Below are 22,477 nucleotides of genomic sequence, written 5' to 3' on the forward strand. Positions count from 1 at the left end.
AAGAAAGAAGTTATGTTTTTCGATTCGGGGGCTGTTTCTCTCTTTCATTAATACAACATGGAAATGCCAAAAGAAACCCCAGAACCGTTTTTTTGATTTCCACCCCCTCCATCTCCCGGATCAACACCGAACCATTTACTTTCTCAAGGAAGAGGCACGGCGCTTGCGGAGTTCGGTGCGCTTGGCCTTCTCTTCGTGGACACGGGAAGCGAGGAGTTTGGCGTAGTCGTTACTGTTGAAGCGGGTTAGGCAAATACCTTTGCAAGAGTATTGGGAAGGCAAAACTTACGCAGCCTCACGGGCAGCCTCAGCACGGCGGCGCTTGATGGCAATGCGATGACGCTTGCGCTGCAAGCGTTGAGGAGTAACAAGACGCTGAATCTTGGGGGCCTTGGTGTAGTCCTTCTTGCCCTCCTTGGTGACGGTACGACGGATAACGAACTTGCGGACGTCGTCCTTCTTGTCGAGACCGAAGAATTTGCGGATCTTGGTAGCACGCTTGGGACCAAGGCGCTTGGGGTTGACGACGTCGGTCAAACCGGGGATCTCGTTTTCACCCTGCTTGACGATGCTGAGGGCGAGGACAGCCAAGTCTTGGCCGGTGATGGCACCGCGGATAGACTTGCGCTTGCGCTCACCGGTGCGGCGGGCGCGGTAGCAGCTGTGACCATCGGCGAGGAGGAGCTTGACACGGTTGGGGAGGAGGACTAATGAAGTGGATTAGCTGAGTCGTTGGTGTTAGTGGAGAGGAGCAAACATACCACCCTGCTTCATGGGGAAACCTTGCTTGTCGTTACCACCAGTGATCTTGAAGAGCTGTCGAGACGTTAGTCAGATATTGAACATAGTAGGCAAAAAGCAGTGCAGAAAGTTATGTTATTCGAGACCGCTTTCTGAAGGATTGAATAAAGCAGTCTCGAAGAACAAGTGCCGTCGATTCGGTCTGGAGCAATTCGAGAATTTCTGCATCATCGACTTCGTGGCTTTGCGGTATCTCCCCCTCCTGATATTCTCATTGTGTTTCTCTTTTCTGTGTGCCGAACTTTTCATAACCGTATCGAACCCCATCCCACAATTCATTTTCAAATCGTATCCTTGCCAATGTGCATGAAATCCAATGATGCAGAGATCTCGAATCGCCCGTAGAACCGATCGACTGTAAACGTGAAGAAATGAACAAAGAAAGGGAGACAAACGTAGCCCTTGAACTCATCACCGAGACCGTCGCCAGGGACCTCAGTTCCCATACGCTTCTCCATGAAGGCACGGAGCTTGCGCTCATCGTCAATCTCGATCAGCTTCTGCGACCCGTTGGCCGGGTATGAAATGTTGAGCTTCATCTTGACGGGGGTGGTTGCGCGGTCAAGACGGAGACGCGAATTGTCGAGGGTCGAATGTTCAAGTTGAAGTCTCTCGCGGATCCTCTTTCTCTGTCTCTCTGAGCGTTGTGGGAAATTTCGCTTACCGACGCTAAGGGATTGTGGGCAGCGGGATGACTAAGCGCGCTAGCTTTTTTCATTGAAGGAGGCTTGGCGTAGGGCTAGCTTTCCTGTCATGTGATCAAGAATGTACCACGTGATCCATGTCACGGGATATTGTGGCCTCAGGCATCGAGAAACCGCACTAGTCCACGATAAGACTAGCCGGTATGGCTTGCGCTAGTCACGCCGTAACGGGGAGTTACAAACATCCTCACGCTTCAACGTCAGGAGCGCTCGTGCCAAGACACCAAACAACCCGTGTTGGGGCCGGCTGAGGCAGATCTTGATCCTTCTGTGGAGTTACGATCTGTAGGTTCAAATCCTATGCCAACCTCCGAATTGAGAACAAAACCAAATATGCTGAACATATTGAGACTTCTGATAGAAGCCAACAATTCGACAGTTGCTCGGACATGCCGCGCTGTATTTGCGAGCTTGGGTATTGAAAGGAGACGCTTACGTTGCCTCGACCCGTCTTACGTATGCCGAAAAGTATCGGGCGGTAGTTAGTTACGTAGTTAAATGGAGCCCTGGTTGAAGCCTTGAAGGACCCCGAGTTTTTCTTTTAGTTTTGTTTTGTATCTCGTTCAAGTGTGATCGATCGCATTTCGGTCCATTCCTGTCTACCCGATCCTTCTTTTAAAATATTACAAGCCAGGATAGAATAGAGGTTCTGTGCAAGACTACCAGGAACGGCAAGACCCCACGTGAGACGAGTCCACGGCTCCACGCATATCATATCGATATTGAATATTGGTACGCGTCATGTAAAAGAGCGGCCAATAGGAATGGGAGCTTAACACCGGATGGTGCCCACAATGCCGCTGTCTCTACACCCACCACGTCAATGCCTTCAAATCAGATAGCCTATTCAGCGTTTGATTGGCTGTTTCCATCTGTAAATCTACCATGACATGTAATTTACAAGATTACAAGGTGTCCCAGCTAAGCAAGCATCTCGTTGTACTACTCCGTACAGACTAACAATGTAACTCCATACTGTCGTGTGCCCGGCTTACTATGAAGGAAGGCACAACTCCGCCTTCGTCTTTTCTCCTGATCCATTTACTCTTTCTTCTGATCCATGGCAATAATCCTGATCATCTTGTTGTTCGCAAACTACTCGATACCCATCCAGCATTGTTGGCTTTCGTTCTTTGAAATCTGCTTTTCAACTCGTTTGTCGTTTCACGAATTCTGGACATTCCATTTTATCCAATACGTCAGCGCCAATCCGGGTCTTCTTCATCCATTCTCCTGAAACGTTTCGGCGTTGTGAGGGATCCTATAATCTGTTCCGATCATATATCAAAGGCGATTAGCGGTTTTCTGCTGAGAGAGGGGGGGCATTTATAGTCCTCTGTGCAACCCTTGATGCCTCACATTAACCGCAAGTTGGTGATACGGTGTACAGAATAGGCGCGATGAAGATGCGGTATCTGACGAGGCTGAATATGCTTGGCAGTCTTGCCTTCATCAGCATATTAATCGCTTTGTCTCTGTTATATACATCCGGCAACTTCCACACAGTCGGCAACAAGTTGAGTCTGAAGGGGACTGGTTCTACAACCAGCGAGGTTGCCGAGGAAAACCAAGTAAATGACGTTCCTGCCTCCCCAATTCCAACCGATGTCGACCACAGACTGGTTGTGTTTGGAGATGCCTGGAGTGCCATTGGTTCGCGATTAGCTGAGCAAGGGCAAGCTTGGCCGGAGTGGTTATGTTCAATGGTATGCAAGCACACTTCTCTTCTGTACGTGAAGATCGTAGAAATCAAAGCTCACATTGCTAGTGGCCATGTCGATTGGAAACATATGCGCAGAGGGAACATGTCTGCGAAAGCTCTGTCTGCGGATCCGTTGTCGACGAAACCGAACTCCACACCATCGTTTCTGATGCCGCCCGGTCCTTGGAGTCACTTCCAGACCTTCGCAGCCAGATTGACCAATGGCTTGCTGCAGAGCTGAAAGCAACACAAACTGATACAGCCGGCGGTGATTTGAAGGTGCGATCAAACAATACCATTTTCGCTTTATCATTCCTCATCTGGGACATCTGGAAGTTTAACGGAGTGTCGATGGAGGATACGGAAAAGTCCATGGAGCGTAGCCTCGATACCATTTTCCAGCAATTAGATCGCCTTGCAGAGTATACCGATTCTAATGATCTTCGAATTATGTTGATGATGTCTATTGATCCCACGTTCTTGCCGGCGTTTGACCCAACTCGGGGACAGAAGGATATGATCGATATCGTCACCGAATGGAACAACAACCTTAAAGAAAAGGCCAATTACTGGGAGAGCGGGTCGGTGTATGTCTTCAACACGAATGAATTCCTCAACAATCAAATCAGATCACGCCAGTTTTACTTGGCAGGGATGCTTGACGGACACGGGCTAGGAAATCAAAACCCCTGGGATGATGTTGAAAACCCATGCGTTTCAAGCCAGGGTACTTGGCTGCCATTCCTAGGTAACAAGGACCAGCGGTGTGAGAATCCAGAAAGATTCCTCTTTTGGTACGTCTCATCGATAAAGTAACCGTTCCGGGAAACAAAGAAAACGAAACAACAAAGAAAATTGCTAACAATGTATCTCAAATTCTTACAGGGATGGCTTGCATCTCGGGCCGACAGCTAATCAGATGATGGCTACGGAGATGTTTCACGATATTGAGAATCTGTGGGCCAAAGATTCGAATTCGACAGAGTCGACAGAGTCGACATAAAGAGGTTGAAACACTGTCCCGTACTTGGCACCCAAGTATTGAATACTGTGTTTGACTCACAAAGAACTTTTCTTTCTGTGAACCAGTGTTTCATCATAGGGTTGCACATAGAGAGTTAAAGTCACACATCGAACAGCTATTTTTACTTCATCTCTCTTTAGTGGTCAGACGATCGTTTGTTGAGTTCTGTCTGACCTTGGAGAGAGCTAAATTGATATATTGCCTCTTTGAGACAAGACCTGATTCAGTTCAAGCATCAGATGATCTGGTTTATGACTTACGACATTAGACTTTTGGAGTCTTCTCGCTGGACGAGGAGGAGCCTGTTGCTGTCATATTGACACACCCACGGACCGCCATGTACACCTGCAGATGCATCCAGACGCATCACGGCGCCTCTTGCAGCCCCAACACGCGCTTGGATGTCCAAGCACATGGTTTGGAGGGCCGTGGTTGGCAGGTTTCGGGAGATACCAACCCCTGAGTGCCATTCTTTATGAGGGAGACGAGCTGTCTTGCATTGTCTGTGGGGTTATAAAGAGTTGCCTGAAATGTACTACTATTACTGGAACTGTTGTGTCCCTGCCGTCTCAGTTGACCGTCGCCATTGCAAGATGCAATCATGTCTTTTGGGATAGAGTAAGAGAGTGGTAGTTGAGCTACCGCTTCGGGACTGTGCATACTTATTCACCTCCATACTGTGTCTAGAGATGTATGTATATACTTTGGGAGGGAGTTTATGTATCTATCTATTCTTGGTATATATACTGATATAAAAGACTTGCTTATTTGTCCATCTCTTCTGGCTGTATCACACCACCTTAAAAGCATACATATGCATACATCTATCCCAAGCCAAGCCAAGATAGACCTGCATCATTGTTGAATCTGGTAGGGCAGAACTACATACTCGCTTTCCTCCATCTGACCTAGTCCAAACGAAGTAGTCCGTAGGCAAGCAACGAACGGACCTTATTCTATCCTAGGTTTCCGGAATTGAAGGATGCTTGGCTATGAAAGTGTCGGAGCTCTGCAGGTTTCCGAATCAGACGCAACGTTTGCGTTTTAGCCGCCCTTCTTCGCAGGACCGAGAAAGAGCAAGAGCAAGAAGATGGAACAGAGCGGGCGGCTGAGAAAAGGCTGACGGAGAACAAAGGAAAAAAGCTGCCTGTCATTCATACATGCACGTCTTTTTTTTTTCTGCTTGGCGTCTATCTTACGTCCGTTCTCCGTTCTATTGTCATCGACTTTCTCACTGACTGGGCTGAGTAGTAGGTTAGGTTGGGTTAGGATGATGTTCTGCCCTACCACTTATTCTCTTTATTCATTCTATTTCTGGTGGGCTTGAAACCAGAGTCCTTTCCTGATTGAGTGTTGTGCAGTTTTTTCTTTCCCACCTGTCACTTTTGTTTTTATTTTTTATTTTTTATTTTTTTTGTTTTTGTTTTTTTTTCCCCTATTTTTTGCTGGAATTCTATTTGCTCCGCCTTTTCCCTCCTTCACCGACTGATGAAGAAGAGGAGGGCAATGAGGTCCTGGCTTTCTTTGCATTGCAATTTGAGGGAATATCAATTGAAAGTCTATACCGAGCTATGCAGGACATCCAGGACAACAAGATGGATATTACCGGATACGGTAAATATGGAAAGAAGAACCTTGGAAGTTATTCGAAAAGCAATCCAAATCTTAAAAAGCAAAGAGAATAAACGGTCCGGAAGATCATCATCAACTTATCACCTAGATGGCTAAGTGAGCTAAACAGCAACCTGGTAGATTAGTAAGGGTTGGGCAAATCGTCAAGGAAAGACAAAGCCAAAGCACAAGCCCCAAGGGAGAATAAAAAAGCAAAAAAAAAGTAAATCAGCCTTTTCCCCAGTTTCCTTCATCCCAATTCAAATTCTATCCAGTCAGCTCTAAATATGGATCACGGGATTGAAAAGGTACCATTTAAACGAATGATATAAGTTCCGGAACAAAGGCTGCCCCTTGCGAAAAAGTTGGCTATTCTGTTCCGTATATTTGGAATTATTTTTCTCTCTCTCTTGCTCGCCCCTTCCATTTGTTTTCTTCTTGTCTTGGCTTGGCTTCGATTTGCTGATTATTGTATCTGTACTGTACCGTGTGTGTGCACAGCATACTTAGCAAGCAAGTCAAGCAGAGCGCTAGCTCCATAAAGTCCTTGTGGGTTAGGGTGGAGGGGACATCAAAGAGATTCAACTCAATTCGAACCGAAACCTCAACTGGAAGGATATATCCAGAATAGCTTCCTACCTGTTTCTCAACGGTCAATATTTGTTTTTTCATTGGATTTTTCTTTGCACTCCTTCGTACCTATTTCTTGGGTGTCACGCGAGACATCAATCACGTCTATATAAGTGCCCTCGTGTTTGCTTTCTTCTTTCCCTCTCTCCTCCACACATCAAGTCCAGTTAATTACCTACCTCAATACGTTGACGGGTTCGAGGTGTTGCATTCATTGCCTGTATCACGCCTAGAAAGGTATTGTCATGTCCTTCGATAGAGTCCTTCCACGCCCACCGGCACTCCTTGATGAGCCTGGAAACCGGCCTCTTCATAGCCACTCCAGCAGTCTCTTGGAACACAAGATCATGAATGTGACCGAACGCACCAGAGCGGCAGCCATATCACTTGTCTCCGTTGGCGAGATACCAATGAGCAGACCGACTTCTGAGCCTGACAATTGCTCAACGGCTTTGTCTCAGATGCAGCTCTCTGCTATCAATAGAGAGCAAACAGTTCAGAATGGGCAGTTGACAGCTAGCTACTCTGCAGCGTCGACTAGGCAAAATACTCCGGTACTGACGACGGTTGAGTCAACAGTAATTGGAGCTGGAGATAGATCAGGTTCGCGCAGTCCGACTAGACTGGAGGCTGCTAAAGAAGTGGCTTCACAATTCTGTTTGTGTCAGCCTGATCCCAAGATTCCCAGACCGAGGAATGGTAAGTATTACGATCATCCTGACATTTGATATGGGCTAATATCAGCCCATTCGCAGCATTCATTTTGTATAGACAGCATTACCAATCAGCTGTCGTTGCCCAAAACCCTGGACTCGCAAATCCAGAAATCTCCAAGATCATTGGAGAGCAGTGGCGGGCACTACCAGCAGAGAGCAAGGATCAATGGAAAGCATTGGCAGAGGTTTGTATCCTTTTTTTCCTGTCAAGTGAACCTGCTGACAGAGAGACAGGCCGAGAAAGCTCGACATCAGCAGCAGTACCCAGACTACCGATATCAACCACGACGATACGGACGTGACTACAATGCACGCAACAGCTCCACTTCGGGCAATCAAATGGGACCGACGTTTTGTAATCGATGTGGAGGGCGGTTGATGAACCCGCCTTCCACACCTCATACGCCCCTGACTGCTACCGTACCTCCAATGAACAGTCGTTCTATGGACTCAATGTCTCCTCATCCTGGCTCCTCTTCTTCCACATCCTCTTCCTCTTCCCGAGGAAACAACGACAAGTCGAATCGTCGTCCAAATGAACTGCTCATCCCGACTGATACAGACCGTCGATTGTTCAACAATCAGTGGAAAGAACCCGAATCCGCACCCATGGACAACAAACGTCGCCGTCTGAATGGTAGCACGTTTCAACACACCGAGAGCCCCGAAACAGAGCCTTATTCTCTTTCATCCCAAAAAACATACGTCTCTCGACCAGGTGTCGCTTATTTCCGGAGTCATGTCGACACAACATCTAAGGGACCGATTCACCACCAACAACAACCCCCACGACACGGGAGTGAGGGCTACTTTGATCCGAGCCTAACGCTCCCGCCGCTGAAAGCAGATAGCAACTCTCCATCTTCTCCTTCTACTACTACTCGCATTCAAACCGATAGTGTGATGACAATTCCCGTCTTGAACAAGATCAAACTCTTGGCCAAGATTTCCCCTCCAGTTTCTGAGCTGGAATCTTCGCCATCACGAGGTGCCGTTATTGCGGTCGATGGCCAAGACCCAGCTCAGGTCAAAGTCATGATGAAATATCTTGGTCAGCTTCTCATAGACGACGGTAAATACATCGTACGAGTCTTTGAAGGACCAGAAATACTGGCTCGCAAGGAATCAGCTACTGGTGAGATGATGGATGCCATGGTTGAATATTTGAGCATCATATCGAACTGGCATCGCATCTCAAATGAGATTATCCAATTCGTGAGCCCCAGATCCTCAGTGCATGCTGCAAATGAATCCTCAACCGCTTGTAGCACCGGGTCTCCCGAGTCATCCGGCAGCAGCTCGACAGCAAGCCCTTCACCAACGCTGTCGCAATCTAGCACATCACTCATTCCCATTGCACTAGTCCCTAGATATCAGCTCACAACCGCCGACGCATACGCCTGCAAAATCCCCGTTAATGACTGCTACACATTTCTGGATCATTGGCAATGGATGGCGTCCCTGTGGCGAGCATGCATTGGCCCCAATGTAATCGTACACATTCGCGAATGTGATCGCGAAGAAATCGAGCGTCAAGGCCCTGGAGTTCCCGTTGAAGTACGACTTCACGAAGCACGCACTCTGATCATTCGACGATTGCCTGATCCATCAAAGGATATCGAGGAGAAAGCGTTGAGACGTGTCGGTTTCGAGATTGAGGACTTTCTCACTTGGTGATTTTTGTTTGGCTCTTACACCACCTAATTCTGTTCCATTCTTTTCACAGTTTTCATATGTATTACGTATAATATATCATATAGAGAGCATAGCACGTTCGGGCCAGCGTATAGGGTTAATTGAGGATTTATCAATAAAAACAATTGGTTTTCTAAGAAAGGAGCATGTTGGAGTAGAGTAAATAGTGGGTTTATAGGCGGTCAACTAAGATAGCCAATAGAAAAGCGTTATTAGGTTGGCTGATTAATTCTGCCACTTAATCTCTTATCAGAGTTTCTTCTCCGCATTCAGCCTCAGTCCTATATGGAGGGAACCTGCACGCCTTGTCTTTCTCGTGTAGGGTTTTGGCTGTCTGGTAAACCATTTTTCTTGATGGCCTTTTGAATAATTAACAGCCCAAGGGTCCCTCGGTGTGAGAAAGTCCGCACACAAGAGAGAATGGATTGCAGTCACCGATGAGGAAACAATTTCGGCTTCGAGACATCACTCATTAGCCCTATCTCAACATACTGTTCTATTCGATTGTCATTCTTTTGGTCTGCGAAATCTCCTAACATCTAGTGCTTCATCATTGTTTCTCTCCGTCATTTTCCCCCCTTGTTACTCGTTTCCTACCAAGTTGGACATGGCACCCGCAGCTGTCACCGATGCCGGTTTTCCTTTTCTCTCGGGCATCGAGGCATACAACGATGTGAGTGGATCTTCTTCGTTGGTAGGAATGCGCAAATGAACCTTTTGATGCTATGATACTTATAATGATCGACACAGAATGACGCCGAACTGTCTGCGACGAACAAGCTTGACCTCGACGCTATCACCCCTCCTCAAACGGATGAATCACAGTCCTCGAGTCTTCCCCGATTAGCCGACTCGGTTCTAAAAGCAGTATCCACAGCCCAATCCATTCCTAGTGAAGAATCGGCAATTAATAGCCAATATCTACCAGCCGGCATCCTGCGAAGATCATCTACACAATTCCCAGAGGCGGAGCTTCTCAATTTGCAGAAACATGGATGGATACAAACACGTTGGAATGCATATGAATCTCATCCTGAGTGGTCGTTTGTTCAGGTCTATGTGCTGCCTCACGATGTGGCACGAATTTCCATTTCGCGCACGAGCAATACGCTCAGAAAAGCGTTGAGGGTTGTCATGACGATGATTGACAAAAGTCTGGCGGCTTGGAATGGCGATTTCGACACAACACTTGCCGAACAAGATAAGAATGCGGCCGACGACGAGTCCCTGTGGTACATATTCAACACCCTAGAGAACCCCAATCCCACAATAGACGACGTGAGGGATACAGACGGCCGATTAGCTATGCAGGAATTGATGGCAAGCTCAAGAGAAGCAAGACCGGAGGTTCGAGAGACATCTAGTGTGATTGGACTCAAAACACCTCTACATCCCTATCAGTGCCGTTCGGCTGCCACTATGATTCAGCGGGAAGTACAGCCAAAACAAATGTTGGATCCACGGTTAGAGGTGTACAAGACGCCATTGGGCCAAGAATACTATTATGACAAGGAAGAGGGAACTCTCTTACGTGGTAAACGTATCTATGAAGAGGCATGTGGTGGTGAGTACACAACATTTGGCCTGTGCTTTTCACTTGCTGACCTGATTGCAGGTATTCTTGCAGAGACTATGGGTTGTGGGAAAACATTGATTTGCTTAGCAGTCATCCTGTCTACACGCGGTCATTTCCCACGTATCCCAACAGAGTATCAGGAGACCAAGAATCCATTTCGCAACTCTGTAGGCTCCCTGATGCAGATGGCAGCTGCTACCGCCGGCCGGTTTTCTATCCCATGGCCTAGTCACTTTCGGCGTTTGCGGGAAATGGGGGTCAACTACGCACGATGTGAAGAGGAATGTGAACGGCATAGAGGTGAGTATACAATACCGCCACCTCCATCAAGGTATACAAGTCGCGGCGGATGGATGTCGCGTCCACCAGCAGTCCGTATCCGGCTCATTTCCGGCACACTAATTATTGTTCCGCCTAACCTTGTCGACCATTGGCAATCTGAAATCGCCATCCACACTGAAGGACTCAATGTCCTTGTCTTGAGAAGTCGAAATGACAAGACTCCTTCAGAAGAGGAGTTGTTAAAGTATGATATCATTTTGTTCGCCCGAACTCGATTCGAGAAGGAAACCGGAGAGCCGGAGACTAGTCGTCATGCTCCCTCGATATCTGCTGCAGAATCCCCACTCAAGAAATTTCACTGGCTTAGAATCATCGTTGACGAGGGTCATAATGTTGCTGGACACGGGTACAAATCTAGCACCATGCACATGCTAGATCAGCTGCATGTCGAACGTAGATGGGTTGTCTCGGGAACGCCGTCAAATGGATTGTACGGTGCAGAACTTAGTCTCGCTTCGCATCAGAGACTGGCAAGCGATACGAGTTCTGGAGATGATGTGCCATCATCAGTATTGCATTCTCGAAGAAAAACTGGTACAGCCATTGATGAAGAATTGAAAGACGTGGACAACTTACGGCTGATTGTTGTCGAATTCCTGAAACATAAGCCTTGGGCGAACTCCCGACATGACGATCCCGCTAACTGGACGAAATACATCAAACCGGTTGGTGAAGATGGTAAACGAAGAAAAGCGACATCGCTCCGTGCCGTACTTCAAGGCCTTGTGGTAAGACACCGCTTGGATGTTATCAATGAAGAACTCCCGCTTCCACGACTACATAATAAAGTTGTTAGTCTTGAGCCGACATTTTACGACAAAATGTCCATCAATCTGTTTCTGTTCAATCTTACCGTTAACGCAATTACTTCCGAACGCAAGGACCAGGATTATATGTTCCAAAGTCGAAACAGAAAGCATCTCAGTTTGTTGATTAATCATTTGCGCCAGGCGGGCTTCTGGTGGACAGGCCATAAACCAAAAGATATTGAATCTACAATTGAGGTGGCAGAGAAGTACATGACAAATCATATTGAAAAGATGCCGGCAGATGATATTCAACTATTATCGGAGGGCCTAAAGATTGCGCATCGAGCACTTGCTAGTGAGAGCTTCAGCGCATTTTGTCATTCAGATGAACTTGGCGTATACGTGCAGGCTTTTCCAGGGCACGCTCGCGAGTACTGGTCACTTACATCAAATTCGGATGAAGGGAAACCGCTATTACTAGGGTTATCCCAGGCACGGCTCGCACAGAATTTCATAACGTCACACCTCACTGCTGAAGATCCTGCCGAGGGCCTTGCAGGAGCAGGTATTAGTGCTCGTCGTGAGTTAATGCAAAGATCTGAGAAGAAGCCGGCAAGAAATGAATCGAACGTGGCGGACAATCTTACACATAAAAATAAGCCGACGGAAAATCGGTCCCCCAAAAAGACATTCCTCAAGGGCGTTAGCAAGAAACTATCGCTAGATTCCCCGCTTTCACAGACGAAGCTGGTCGCAACGACATCTGCAAAGCTTACGTATTTGCTCGACCGGGTTCAGGAACTGCACAAAGAAGAAAAGATCATTATCTTCTATGAAAATAACAACACAGCGTTCTGGATTGCAGAAGGATTAGAATTGTTAGGCATAGACTTCCGCATCTATGCCAACACCCTCAAAACGAGCCAAAAGGCGGCTTATCTATCACTATTTGAGGAGTCCTCCAGCGTGCGAATATTACTCATGGATCTACGACAAGCATCCCACGGTCTACACATTGCCAGCGCATCCCGCGTCTTCATCGTGAATCCCATCTGGCGTCCATACGTGGAAAGTCAAGCCATCAAACGAGCCCACCGTATTGGACAGACAAGACCTGTGTTTGTGGAAACCCTCGTCCTCAAGGATACTCTCGAAGAAAAAATGCTGCATCGAAGACAGGAAATGTCGAATTCCGAAATGCAACATGCCGAAAAGGATATGCTTGATGATTCGGCGATGAGTTCGATTATTCAACATGAACGATTCTATGAATTGCCAGAATGCGACGAGCTTATTGAACCTGCATATCTGCAGGAAGCATGTGGATTCTTTGACCGTCACGAACTACCTATTCCTGATGACTACGTGGAGCAACGACTACACTCACCGACAACGCCACCTAAAAAGCGAAAACTATCCCTACTGGCTCCCGGATCCTTTCCCAGCCCCCAAGTCGAGATCGATCTCGAGCCTAACCTTCTCACTCCAGTGAAGAAAAAGAAGAAAGTCTCAAAGTTCCAGATTGTGACCGAGAATGGGATCGTGGTGACTCCGCCTAGAGGAGGATTGTCATCCAGAATGTCTAGATCTCCGCCGTCAGCGTCGAATTATCAAAGTCCGGCTGCGAGTCCGGGGGGTGTAGATGAGTCGTTACCTGCTATGCATGGGTCTAGTTTATTCGGAGGAGATGTCTTTTGACCACCATTCCTTGTCTTATATTTGAATTATATCGGCTGTATTTTTATGATTTATGATTATGATATGACATATATATCTATGCTGGACATTCTGTATTCCTTAGCGGCGTAGCGGTTAGAGCCCCGTACAAGATCCATACGCAATCAACATCTGCCCAACAACAACAAACCCCCCAATAGCTGGGGTAGCCAAAACCATCAACACGATCACCATCCAAGGTGCTTGCAAAAACAAAATATGCTTCCCGCTAATTCCATGATTTTTAATCAACCGTCGAGAGCGGTGGTAGACAACATCCACGAAGTGGTCTGTAAAATACGGGTTTGACACCGACACCATCCCAACGATGTACCAAGTCATCAGCCACACTCTCTGCGCGATGGTGCTGCTGGTCCCCGTTCGAAACTTGGACATTACGCCTAGCGGGATGAAAGGCAGCGCGGCGACACCCCAGGTTGTTCCACTTACCATCACGCCGCGAGGACCGTAGTGTTTCCTTCTGTGGAGGATGCTTGTGGATGAAGTGTTGGAGTAGGCGGTTTTGAATTTGTAGCATCCGGGGATGATTAGAGTAGGAATTGGATCGTCGTCATCCTCATCAGTTTGAGGCTCTCCGGGGGTATGGTCGTGTTCGATTGTCACTGAAGCCTGCTTTTGTGCTACTTCCTGGTCTAGAGGTGATGAAGTCCCCTCTTGAGGAATAGCCAATAGTCCCATGTTATCCTCGCCGGCAGAATGCTGCCCGTCCTGTCCTTCGTGCTTTGTAGGGATCGGCTCCGTGCTCCCATGCTCAAACATCTGATTGGCAATTCGACACAGAACCTGACCCCCTTCCTGCTGCGGCGGCTCAATCGAAGCAGTAAACAAAGTCAGATCCTCGGCGAGAAGCGGCTCGCTCTCCAATTTACCAACAATATCAGTAAACTCGCCACCACGACTAATAGCCTCATCCATCATCTCAGTATGAACGAGATAGAGGTTCGGAAAAGTTGGCGTAAAACAGTTGGCAAGCAAATTCACAAAGGACATGACCAGATACGGTGTAACGGTGAAACCAAACGCGGCGTATCCATACGCATCGATTTGGTGGCCCTTAGACTGGTACAGGGCAGAACAAGCGGAGAAGATTTGCACAATAGAGATGACGCCAGAGGCCAGGCTATATGATGTCTGAAGGATGCGACTCAGTGCGACTTCCGGCATGACATGTTCCACCTGCGCGTTAGGTGGAACGTAAGCGAGTCGATATCCTTGTGGTAGGTTGCATGTTCCAGAGACGCGGTAGCCTCTTTCAGCGATCATATGCAATTTGCTCAGTCCGTAATTCATGGTTAACCAAGGAGGTGGCGCGATGATCATCTTGAACCGTCCTATATAACCCTTGCTATAGAACAGGCTGTCAGATAGATTCCCGACATCTCAGAGATTTTCAAAAACGTACAACTTCTCTGCATTGACTTTTGTCCAATGCTTACTAAGGGCTAAAAGGAAAAATCAACAACAGCCGCGTATAGAGGAGAACAATACGAACCTGCTTGGTAGTACTCTTCCGGATCGAGCCGTGCTTTATTACTTTGAGCCTTTTTCGGGGGCCACAAACAGAGCGAGCGTAGAGAATCCCCAGCCTGCGGCTGCCATTCACCAGAGACCCGAACCACCATAACCAACGCCTGGGCTCTCAGCGCCTGCTGTAGCGGGTCTTTATAAAAGCTTGCCCGTTGGTAGATCGTGACAAGGCCGCGACCGGCTCCGAAGCAAGGAAATAATAGGACGAAAACCATATTCAAGCCGGTGATGTATATAGGTTCACCGGGTGCCTTAATGATGGTTGCGACGTGCGACAAGTAATTGCCCACAAAGAATGAAACTACGTCCGTCCATGAGGTCTGTGTACAAATATCCTGCGACTCGGGATGGTAGGTGACGCCGTCCGGAATTGTTATAGTCGTGCTGCGCTTAGACAGATACGCGGCTAGGGAGCCCTGCATCAAGACGAAGAGCATCACGAAGGTCCATTTTCGCTGTGCGATCAAGAACTGTGCCATGATGCCGGACCTATGCCTACACTGTAGACGTGGGCAACTGAAGAAGTTGATGTTTGTTTGTCCATGTCGAGGGGAATTGGGGACTTTCTAGCCTTTTCAATGCCACCGTCGCTACATTTGCTTTGTTGTCAGAGACTCGGAGCCGAGCTCGTAAGAATTTAGTCAAACGATAGAGATTCACTAATTTTCAGATGTTATCGAATCAAAGTGTTTGTGCTGTTGGTAAAACCACGCTAAAGCATGCCCTAAATTTGCTTTATTTTTAGGCGTGTGAATATGCCTAACAGACACCGTGGGTTAACGTGGGGCTGTCCTTATCGAGATAGGACGAGATTGTGAAAACCTTCATCTTTCGACATGGCAATTTTTGTTTGCTTGTCCTGTCCTAGATAATAACCCTCAATCAACAGAAAATACCGCATATAATAATCTCTTATCCATCTTGAAGAATATAAAGGGAAAGAGAAGAACGAGGAAGGAATAAGAGAATGTCCTCCTCCACCGGCCATGCGGGGCAATCCTCCGCCAGCGGCAACACAATCATAATCGGCCTGTCAGGTCCATCATCAAGCGGAAAGACCACATTAGCAAGACTGCTACTTCCCATATTCGCTGTGGAAAACAGGGTCCGGACATTTATCATACACGAAGATGATTTTTATCTCCCTGACGATCGGTAAGCCCCTTCCGTCACCTAGGTCCGTGAACTGAAATTGGTCTGATATTCGATAGAATACCAGTCGTACGAACAAAAAAAGGAGAGCTAGTGCAAGACTGGGATACTGTCGGCGCCATAGATGTAGATTTCCTATCCTCTGCATTGGCCTATGTGCGTGAACATGGCACACTGCCGCCTCGGCTCAGGAGTAAAGAGGATCAAAACGAGGCCAAGGATCCGGGTGTTGCCAAAGATCTGATAGAAAGCATCGCAAACGAAGTCAAGGAGAAACTAAACCAGACTTCCCTGCTCAAAGACGAAGGAGAAGTGACGATTGCATTCTTGGAAGGCTTTTTACTATTTGCGCCGCCTGCAACGGAGAATCCAGGCCATGTTTTGAGGCATGTCCATGACAATATTCACTTACACCTTTTTCTATCCGCGCCTTATGATACAGTCAAGTCCCGTCGGGAGGCGAGGAGCGGATATGTAACCATCGGTCCTGCGCCGACACCAGCGGCCGAGCGAGAGAATCAAAATAACGATGAAGATAAAGGACAATCATCGGCACCGGTCAACTTGGAGGAAGAAGACCATAGTGAACCTCAGAATTTCTGGACTGATCCGCCTGGTTACGTGGATGATATTGTTTGGCCGAGATATGTCCAGGATCATGCGTGGTTGTTAGTTGCCGGGGATGATGATACTGGTCGACAGTCACTGGCTGATAGATATGCTGCCGGCTCAACACAGACCGAGGAAGAATTGTTGAGGCTGGCTGGTCAGGCTGTTAATGTGCGAAGTGATGCGGGTGTTGTGGTGGCGCCCGGGAAGGGAGAGAAGCCTATGAGTGAGGTATTGAGATGGGCTGTAGATGAGATATTGAATTATTTGAAAGTGTAGATAGATTAAGTAGAATATATTATCATTGACTCGTTATAGTAAGCACGACTTCTGCAATCCCCAAATTCATAAGACAACAGATACCAGTCTTTCTAGTATCTGTAACGGGTCGAATAGTCCTTGGGGCTAACGACCAGACCACGACCTTTCTTTGCGCCGCGATAGATGGTTTCGATGATGTCGATCAGTTCTTGCTTATCTTCCCTATAAAGACATTAGCAGCAGGTCTGCCAATCGAAGAAAAGTGTATTTACAAAACCCAGTTCAATTTATTGTTGTTACCAGTTCCAAAATCGCCTATAACCTGTATTAGCAATGTTCTCCAGTCAGCGGAGAGAACAGTGATACATACACATCATGTGTTTGTTTCTGAAGAAAAACTACACCCAAATTAGTAAGATGTACATTCAGCGCCCACTTTTGAAAGACGTACCATGATTGTCATTGGGTCGTATAATTCGTACCTAGACAAATATTAGTTTTCTTTCGAACCAAAAAGAAGAAAAGACATACATAGCGTTAAAATCAGGCGTCTGCTCAATATCGCACAGGTAAATCACGGCAAAGTTCTTGACTCGATCTGCAATCTTGGACAGAACATCATCTTGTCGAAGGCTAGAAATTTTCTATACGTCAGTACACCGAAAAAAAAAAGCATAAACGATGGAATGTCAATATGCTCGATGCTAGCGCATCTCGCAACGAGTCAGACTTACCAGTCAGGATGTGAGTCTCGACCGAATCTGACTACAACTAACCGCTCATCTTCGGAGAGAATGGCCTGGTCGACTTGCCAGGCATTCTGGAGATGGGGGAGGACCATAGAACCCATGATGAATTTTTGGTCAAATTTTCTAGTCGATCAAGTGGGTGAAGTTGTGTTTCTAGGCATCTGGTGTTGTCGAAAGTCAGAGACGATGTTGGATACCTGAGATCAATCCTCCGTCCGCGCTATGCCTATTCTGGAGTTTAACTCCGCCAACCGATCGGAGTTAGCTTCGTGAGGCTTAAAAATAAGAATAACCCTAAATAACCCTATACAACCTCTACATTCTACATACTACGTAGAGCATGCTTCCAAAGCATCTGGTCGAGTACAACGGAGTTTCCCGAACGCTCTCATTGAACCTCGTGATTGAGTCATGACCTGTTTTGGCTTTCTTTGAGGCTCTTCTTTAAAGCTCTACCATATACATTCAATCGCTATGCCTATTCGCCTATTCGGGAAGTGTCAGATAAGCTGGCTTTCCAATGAAGCCATCGAATGAAGTGATCAATCCGAAACCGTTATGTGTAAGAGAAATGTCTCAAGTTTACTCCGTGGGATAGCTTACAAATCATACAAACCTTACATGCCGGATCTCATACAAATCAGCTCAGGAGAAGGTCTATATAAAAACCCGGTTTTGGGACCTGATGTACGGAAAAAGAGGGAGAACGGAATAGATACAATCTTGCTAGTCACTTATTCTTTCACCTTTCTTGTAAGCAACTATTCAGGATTGGCCTGGAATAACCCCTCCAATCCGACAGGAAGTCCGCTCCTCATCAATGCCAGGTCTCAATCTATCTAAGATGTCTGGAATACTCCGTCGACATGTCAAAGAAAATTTCTTGATACAAATCAGTCACTCACGGACTTCCCCGCCTAGTATCTGTCGAAAGCCACGCGTCAAAGATTCGTGCCTTTTCTGAGAATCTTTTCTTGACAAGACAGTCTTTCTCTCCTCTTCCCACCATGCACTCCAATAGCATATCTTTCCCGCAAAAACGCCAGCGCTCAGGGTCTTCTGCTGAGATATCACAAGGTTCGAAGAGAAAGAGCTCGCATCCGCCTGTAGCGTATTGGGATAACCTATCAAAGATCTGGTTGACAGCAGAGTCGTTACGAGAGTTGGACCGAAGAACCAGCTCTGCTCCAGGATTTCAGCACGCTGAGTTGAAAAAGGAACACCTTCACTTTGCACCTGACTTCCTCCGTGACTGCTCACCTACTCGATTGAGGGAGATCAAGAGCCTTGCAGCATCGGGTGGCCCCGATCTGACTGGCTTGAGAAATGTACGTAGCTGCTACTCGAGATACATCACAGTGCTAACATCATTCAAGTATCCGCTTCCCCAAACAATGAGCTCGCGTGTACAGAAACCCTATGCAGATCCTCCTCTATCAGAAACCACCGGGAACACAAAGACGACAACCAAGACTACAGTCACCTCGGCCTATAGTCGGAACTTTGAGTAGAATCTAATTGACTATGGTGTTTACCCTGATGGACACGAGATCAAGAGCAAAGGCCTCCCAGAGCCAAACAATATGGAGGAAGTTCGGAAGATACTAGCTCGGCCTCGAGACTCCCAAATTACCAGGAGTAATTTTCTAAAATTCAAACGGGTAGAGGCTCGCGCATCCAAAGAGAAGGGTGTGACAAGTTTAGTCATTCCGATTCTTGATGGTGAAATGGATGATGACCCTAAATGTGTCGGAGGGGATTACCCCTTTTCCAATCTTGCCCCCTTGACTGATGGCACACTACCCGCAGCCAAACCAGATCACCATTTTGGTGCTCGTCCGGAAGATCTCAATCCCTAAGAACCTATGGACAAGAAAAGAAGCCCTATGATCATAGTACGCCCTCACGTCAACTTATTTGCCGGCACAATCGATCTGTATGCCACTCATGTGGCTAAATCCAAACGTTCAGATGGCCGACCCGAATATATTATGACGCTGATCGACAGCTTTTCTTTGAAAGGTAGCCTAAATGCGTTTCGGCAGGGACTAATAGCATACCGAAATGCTCGAGATTAGTCAAAAGAAAAGAGGGACGAACTTATTGAAGCGGCAAATGAGAGATTGGCGAAGGCTCACTCCCAACATTCTTCAACCACTCAACACCAGACTCCTGATTTAGTTCACAAGTTGGACGATTCCAATACATCAGTTGGGTCCGCTCAACCGTGTAGCACCACAGAATTCGCTGTAGAATCGCAGAGAATGTCTAAACGGGTGAGGATCCGCTCTAGTGAGGACCCTGAAGGTATGTTCGATGATGAAGGGTCCGAGTATCCACCCAGCGAGGGCGCTCCCAGGCTTGATACAGACGTGAGGATGGGGTAGATTTGTCGTGGGAGTGACTCGAGAAAGCAATTGCCTACTGCCGAGGCACTCAGTGAAACATCATCAATAATGGCTGCCCATAGCTGCCCGGTGGCCACACTCTTTATAACATAGATGATAGATTTATCCGTAGATTATCCTATCATCGCATCTCAGCCTCCTCTGGTTGTCTTGCTGTATCATATAGTAGATCATTCGCTATGAGCGCAGATTTCTGGCTGATAATTAATTAATTAATTATTGTGGTCGGAATCATCAACTCAGCCGCAAACTAGCACTATTCCTAAAACAGAACGCCAGCCACAAATGGTAAGGCCGACGCTTGGCTTGTTGGAGTCTTAGAAGTAAACATTTCGCTTTCAGGAGACACAGCCATCTTCAGAAATCAGTTACACGATCTCTTTATGATTTCTGATGAAATCTGACCTCACGGGCTATATCGATCTCGTCTTGTTCATGCCGAAATAACTGCGGCTCTTCTCCTCGGCCGATCCACGGTCAGGCAGATCGCTCGTTCTAAATCTCCGACCCATCGCATTGGATACGCTGACGTACGGAGTTTTGGACGTGGTGGTCTAGCAAAGACTAGCAATCATGATTGTTCAACGGACCACTTCCTTAATCGCCATCATCGCTATCGTTGCATGCGCTCTATTCATTCTTTCGAAAACAACAAACACCACTTTCGAATCCGTGTCGAACGTCAAATTCGGCCCCTCGCGATACATTCCAACTAAGTTACCCTCCTTTGAAGACATCCGCCATCCATTCCGTCCCGTCGCTCACAAACCGCCCGAGCAAGCACACAGTACGAGCGGCGAGTCAAAATGGTTCAGTGACTGGCAGTGGCTGAACCCCTTTTCGTCGTCTATTACGCTCGATGAACATCGTACCGTGCTCCCGCCTCTACCGGAACGTCCGCCCGTGTACACCTTTTACGAACCGAACAACAAGAACGATGAAGCTCTACAAAAGGCAGACGGCCAGCTACTTTTGGCATGGAGACGCGCTTGGTATGCCAAGGGTTTCCGACCTGTTGTTCTCAGCCGAGCTGAAGCAATGAAGAATCCCCTTTACGAAGAGGTGCAACGACGACAGCTCGATGCGGAATTGGAATTGGACTTTTTCAAATGGCTGGCTTGGGGCCATATGGGTAGTGGATTGTTTGCGGATTGGCTATGTTTCCCAATGGCTCGATACGACGACCCGATATTTTCGTACCTCCGTGCTGGCGCCATTCCTGAGTTCATTACTCGATTCGATACACTTGATCGTGCATTATTTGCTGGTGAAAAGACCCGCATTAACGCTGCGATCAAGGCTGCAGTCTTGGATGCGAAGGATAAAGCTTCGTCTATCTTAGATCTTATCCCGGGGGACCTTTTCAAGGAAGAACAGTCCAATGCGTTGGCTTATTACAGCCCAAATACCGTTTCAACCGGTTACCGCGACCTTGTTGAGAAATACGATTCCAGTCCGGGTGCTGCACGACAAGCCCTCGTTGAGATGATTGATGCGCATCTGCATACAACATTTCTGAATAGTTTTACATCTGGATTTACGGTCTTGAAGCCTCTCCCCGAACATACGACGGCATTGGTGCAGCCCGCCGTGCAGCTCGCACAAGCACTTTCTAAGTGCCCTACGTCCGAGTTTTCCGACTCGTGCTCTCCCAACCGTCCGACGTGCAAGCCCTGCTCGAAGTTGAAGACGATCCCAATCAATCAACCACAGACTTTCAAGAATGACACCAAAGCATATTCCATTGGCGTCTTGCCTCATCCGCTCACTCTGATTTGTCTTGAACATGATTCGGTTGAGATTGATACCGCCTACATCCGACGTGACACACCTCGCGATCCATGGCTAGCGGCCGTCACCACCGAGCTTCTCGGGCCTACTCGTGGGAATTCTGCGCGTGTAGTCACTTTCAAGGAGCTAGTTGCCGGTGGCGAGTTCGGATCCTCGACATTCTGGATGACAGTTGAGACTCTTCCTGCCAAGCAAGGAGACAACCTTCCAGCAGTGTTGGTAACCGAGCTAGAATGGCATTTCGGATTCAAGATCAAGACCGGAGACGCCACAGACGAATCCAAGAAGAGTGAAGAGGAACTTGAAGAAAAACCATCTCTAGACCACGAGTATGGGCTGATTAGCAAAGCACGCGAGTTGCTTCGTGATAAGTCGGGTCGCATCAGCCTGCGCAATGTCGCAGAAGCCTGGAATCTGGCAGATATTGAAGCGTGGCGATTTGTGCAAGCATATAGGTTTGTTCTTTTCCCCCTTATCTACTAAACTCTTACTAATGCGACTGGGGACAGGGCGCGCAGTGTTGTCGAACGACAGCAATGGGAGGAGGAAGAAAAGAGCTTTATCGGAGCCAAAGCTGATTGAAAGAGTGGCATTGTCACCTAACGCTTCGAATCCTCCATCCTCTTTTGTTTTGATTTATGATCGTCATCTACAAAGTCTCTCGTGTGAGTGTAAATATTCCAATTCTCGCTT

At 47.4% G+C, this 22,477-nt stretch overlaps 9 protein-coding genes across 9 annotated transcripts; 6 read left to right on the forward strand and 3 right to left on the reverse strand.

Annotated features, from left to right (window-relative positions):
- Positions 1–135: 135 nt before the first annotated feature.
- Positions 136–1,340, reverse strand: EYB26_005278 (uncharacterized protein; the record flags this gene model as incomplete). The annotated part of the gene is made up of 4 exons (XM_054264567.1): positions 136–232; positions 290–707; positions 762–816; positions 1,197–1,340. 4 exons carry the CDS (start codon positions 1,338–1,340, stop codon positions 136–138), a joined length of 714 nt encoding a protein of 237 aa, XP_054120542.1.
- Positions 1,341–2,905: 1,565 nt separating this feature from the next.
- EYB26_005279 (uncharacterized protein) lies at positions 2,906–4,210 on the forward strand (the record flags this gene model as incomplete). The annotated part of the gene is made up of 3 exons (XM_054264568.1): positions 2,906–3,211; positions 3,274–4,001; positions 4,093–4,210. The coding sequence occupies 3 exons, from the start codon at positions 2,906–2,908 to the stop codon at positions 4,208–4,210; spliced, it is 1,152 nt and encodes a 383-aa protein (XP_054120543.1).
- Positions 4,211–6,717: 2,507 nt separating this feature from the next.
- EYB26_005280 (uncharacterized protein) lies at positions 6,718–8,865 on the forward strand (the record flags this gene model as incomplete). The annotated part of the gene is made up of 3 exons (XM_054264569.1): positions 6,718–7,171; positions 7,228–7,373; positions 7,423–8,865. The coding sequence occupies 3 exons, from the start codon at positions 6,718–6,720 to the stop codon at positions 8,863–8,865; spliced, it is 2,043 nt and encodes a 680-aa protein (XP_054120544.1).
- A 625-nt stretch (positions 8,866–9,490) lies between these two features.
- EYB26_005281 (uncharacterized protein) lies at positions 9,491–13,248 on the forward strand (the record flags this gene model as incomplete). Its single annotated transcript, XM_054264570.1, has 3 exons — positions 9,491–9,577; positions 9,634–10,447; positions 10,499–13,248. 3 exons carry the CDS (start codon positions 9,491–9,493, stop codon positions 13,246–13,248), a joined length of 3,651 nt encoding a protein of 1,216 aa, XP_054120545.1.
- Positions 13,249–13,362: 114 nt separating this feature from the next.
- Positions 13,363–15,293, reverse strand: EYB26_005282 (uncharacterized protein; the record flags this gene model as incomplete). Its single annotated transcript, XM_054264571.1, has 3 exons — positions 13,363–14,632; positions 14,690–14,729; positions 14,780–15,293. 3 exons carry the CDS (start codon positions 15,291–15,293, stop codon positions 13,363–13,365), a joined length of 1,824 nt encoding a protein of 607 aa, XP_054120546.1.
- A 488-nt stretch (positions 15,294–15,781) lies between these two features.
- EYB26_005283 (uncharacterized protein) lies at positions 15,782–16,854 on the forward strand (the record flags this gene model as incomplete). The annotated part of the gene is made up of 2 exons (XM_054264572.1): positions 15,782–15,969; positions 16,026–16,854. The coding sequence occupies 2 exons, from the start codon at positions 15,782–15,784 to the stop codon at positions 16,852–16,854; spliced, it is 1,017 nt and encodes a 338-aa protein (XP_054120547.1).
- A 92-nt stretch (positions 16,855–16,946) lies between these two features.
- Positions 16,947–17,686, reverse strand: EYB26_005284 (uncharacterized protein; the record flags this gene model as incomplete). Its single annotated transcript, XM_054264573.1, has 6 exons — positions 16,947–17,058; positions 17,109–17,151; positions 17,207–17,234; positions 17,288–17,318; positions 17,368–17,469; positions 17,571–17,686. 6 exons carry the CDS (start codon positions 17,684–17,686, stop codon positions 16,947–16,949), a joined length of 432 nt encoding a protein of 143 aa, XP_054120548.1.
- Positions 17,687–18,592: 906 nt separating this feature from the next.
- On the forward strand, positions 18,593–19,096 carry EYB26_005285 (uncharacterized protein; the record flags this gene model as incomplete). The annotated part of the gene is made up of 2 exons (XM_054264574.1): positions 18,593–18,913; positions 18,962–19,096. The coding sequence occupies 2 exons, from the start codon at positions 18,593–18,595 to the stop codon at positions 19,094–19,096; spliced, it is 456 nt and encodes a 151-aa protein (XP_054120549.1).
- A 1,470-nt stretch (positions 19,097–20,566) lies between these two features.
- On the forward strand, positions 20,567–22,366 carry EYB26_005286 (uncharacterized protein; the record flags this gene model as incomplete). The annotated part of the gene is made up of 2 exons (XM_054264575.1): positions 20,567–22,239; positions 22,294–22,366. The coding sequence occupies 2 exons, from the start codon at positions 20,567–20,569 to the stop codon at positions 22,364–22,366; spliced, it is 1,746 nt and encodes a 581-aa protein (XP_054120550.1).
- Positions 22,367–22,477: the final 111 nt, after the last annotated feature.

Source organism: Talaromyces marneffei, chromosome 4 (genome assembly GCF_009556855.1).
Source record: "Talaromyces marneffei chromosome 4, complete sequence".
NCBI classification, from domain to species: Eukaryota; Fungi; Ascomycota; class Eurotiomycetes; order Eurotiales; family Trichocomaceae; genus Talaromyces; species Talaromyces marneffei.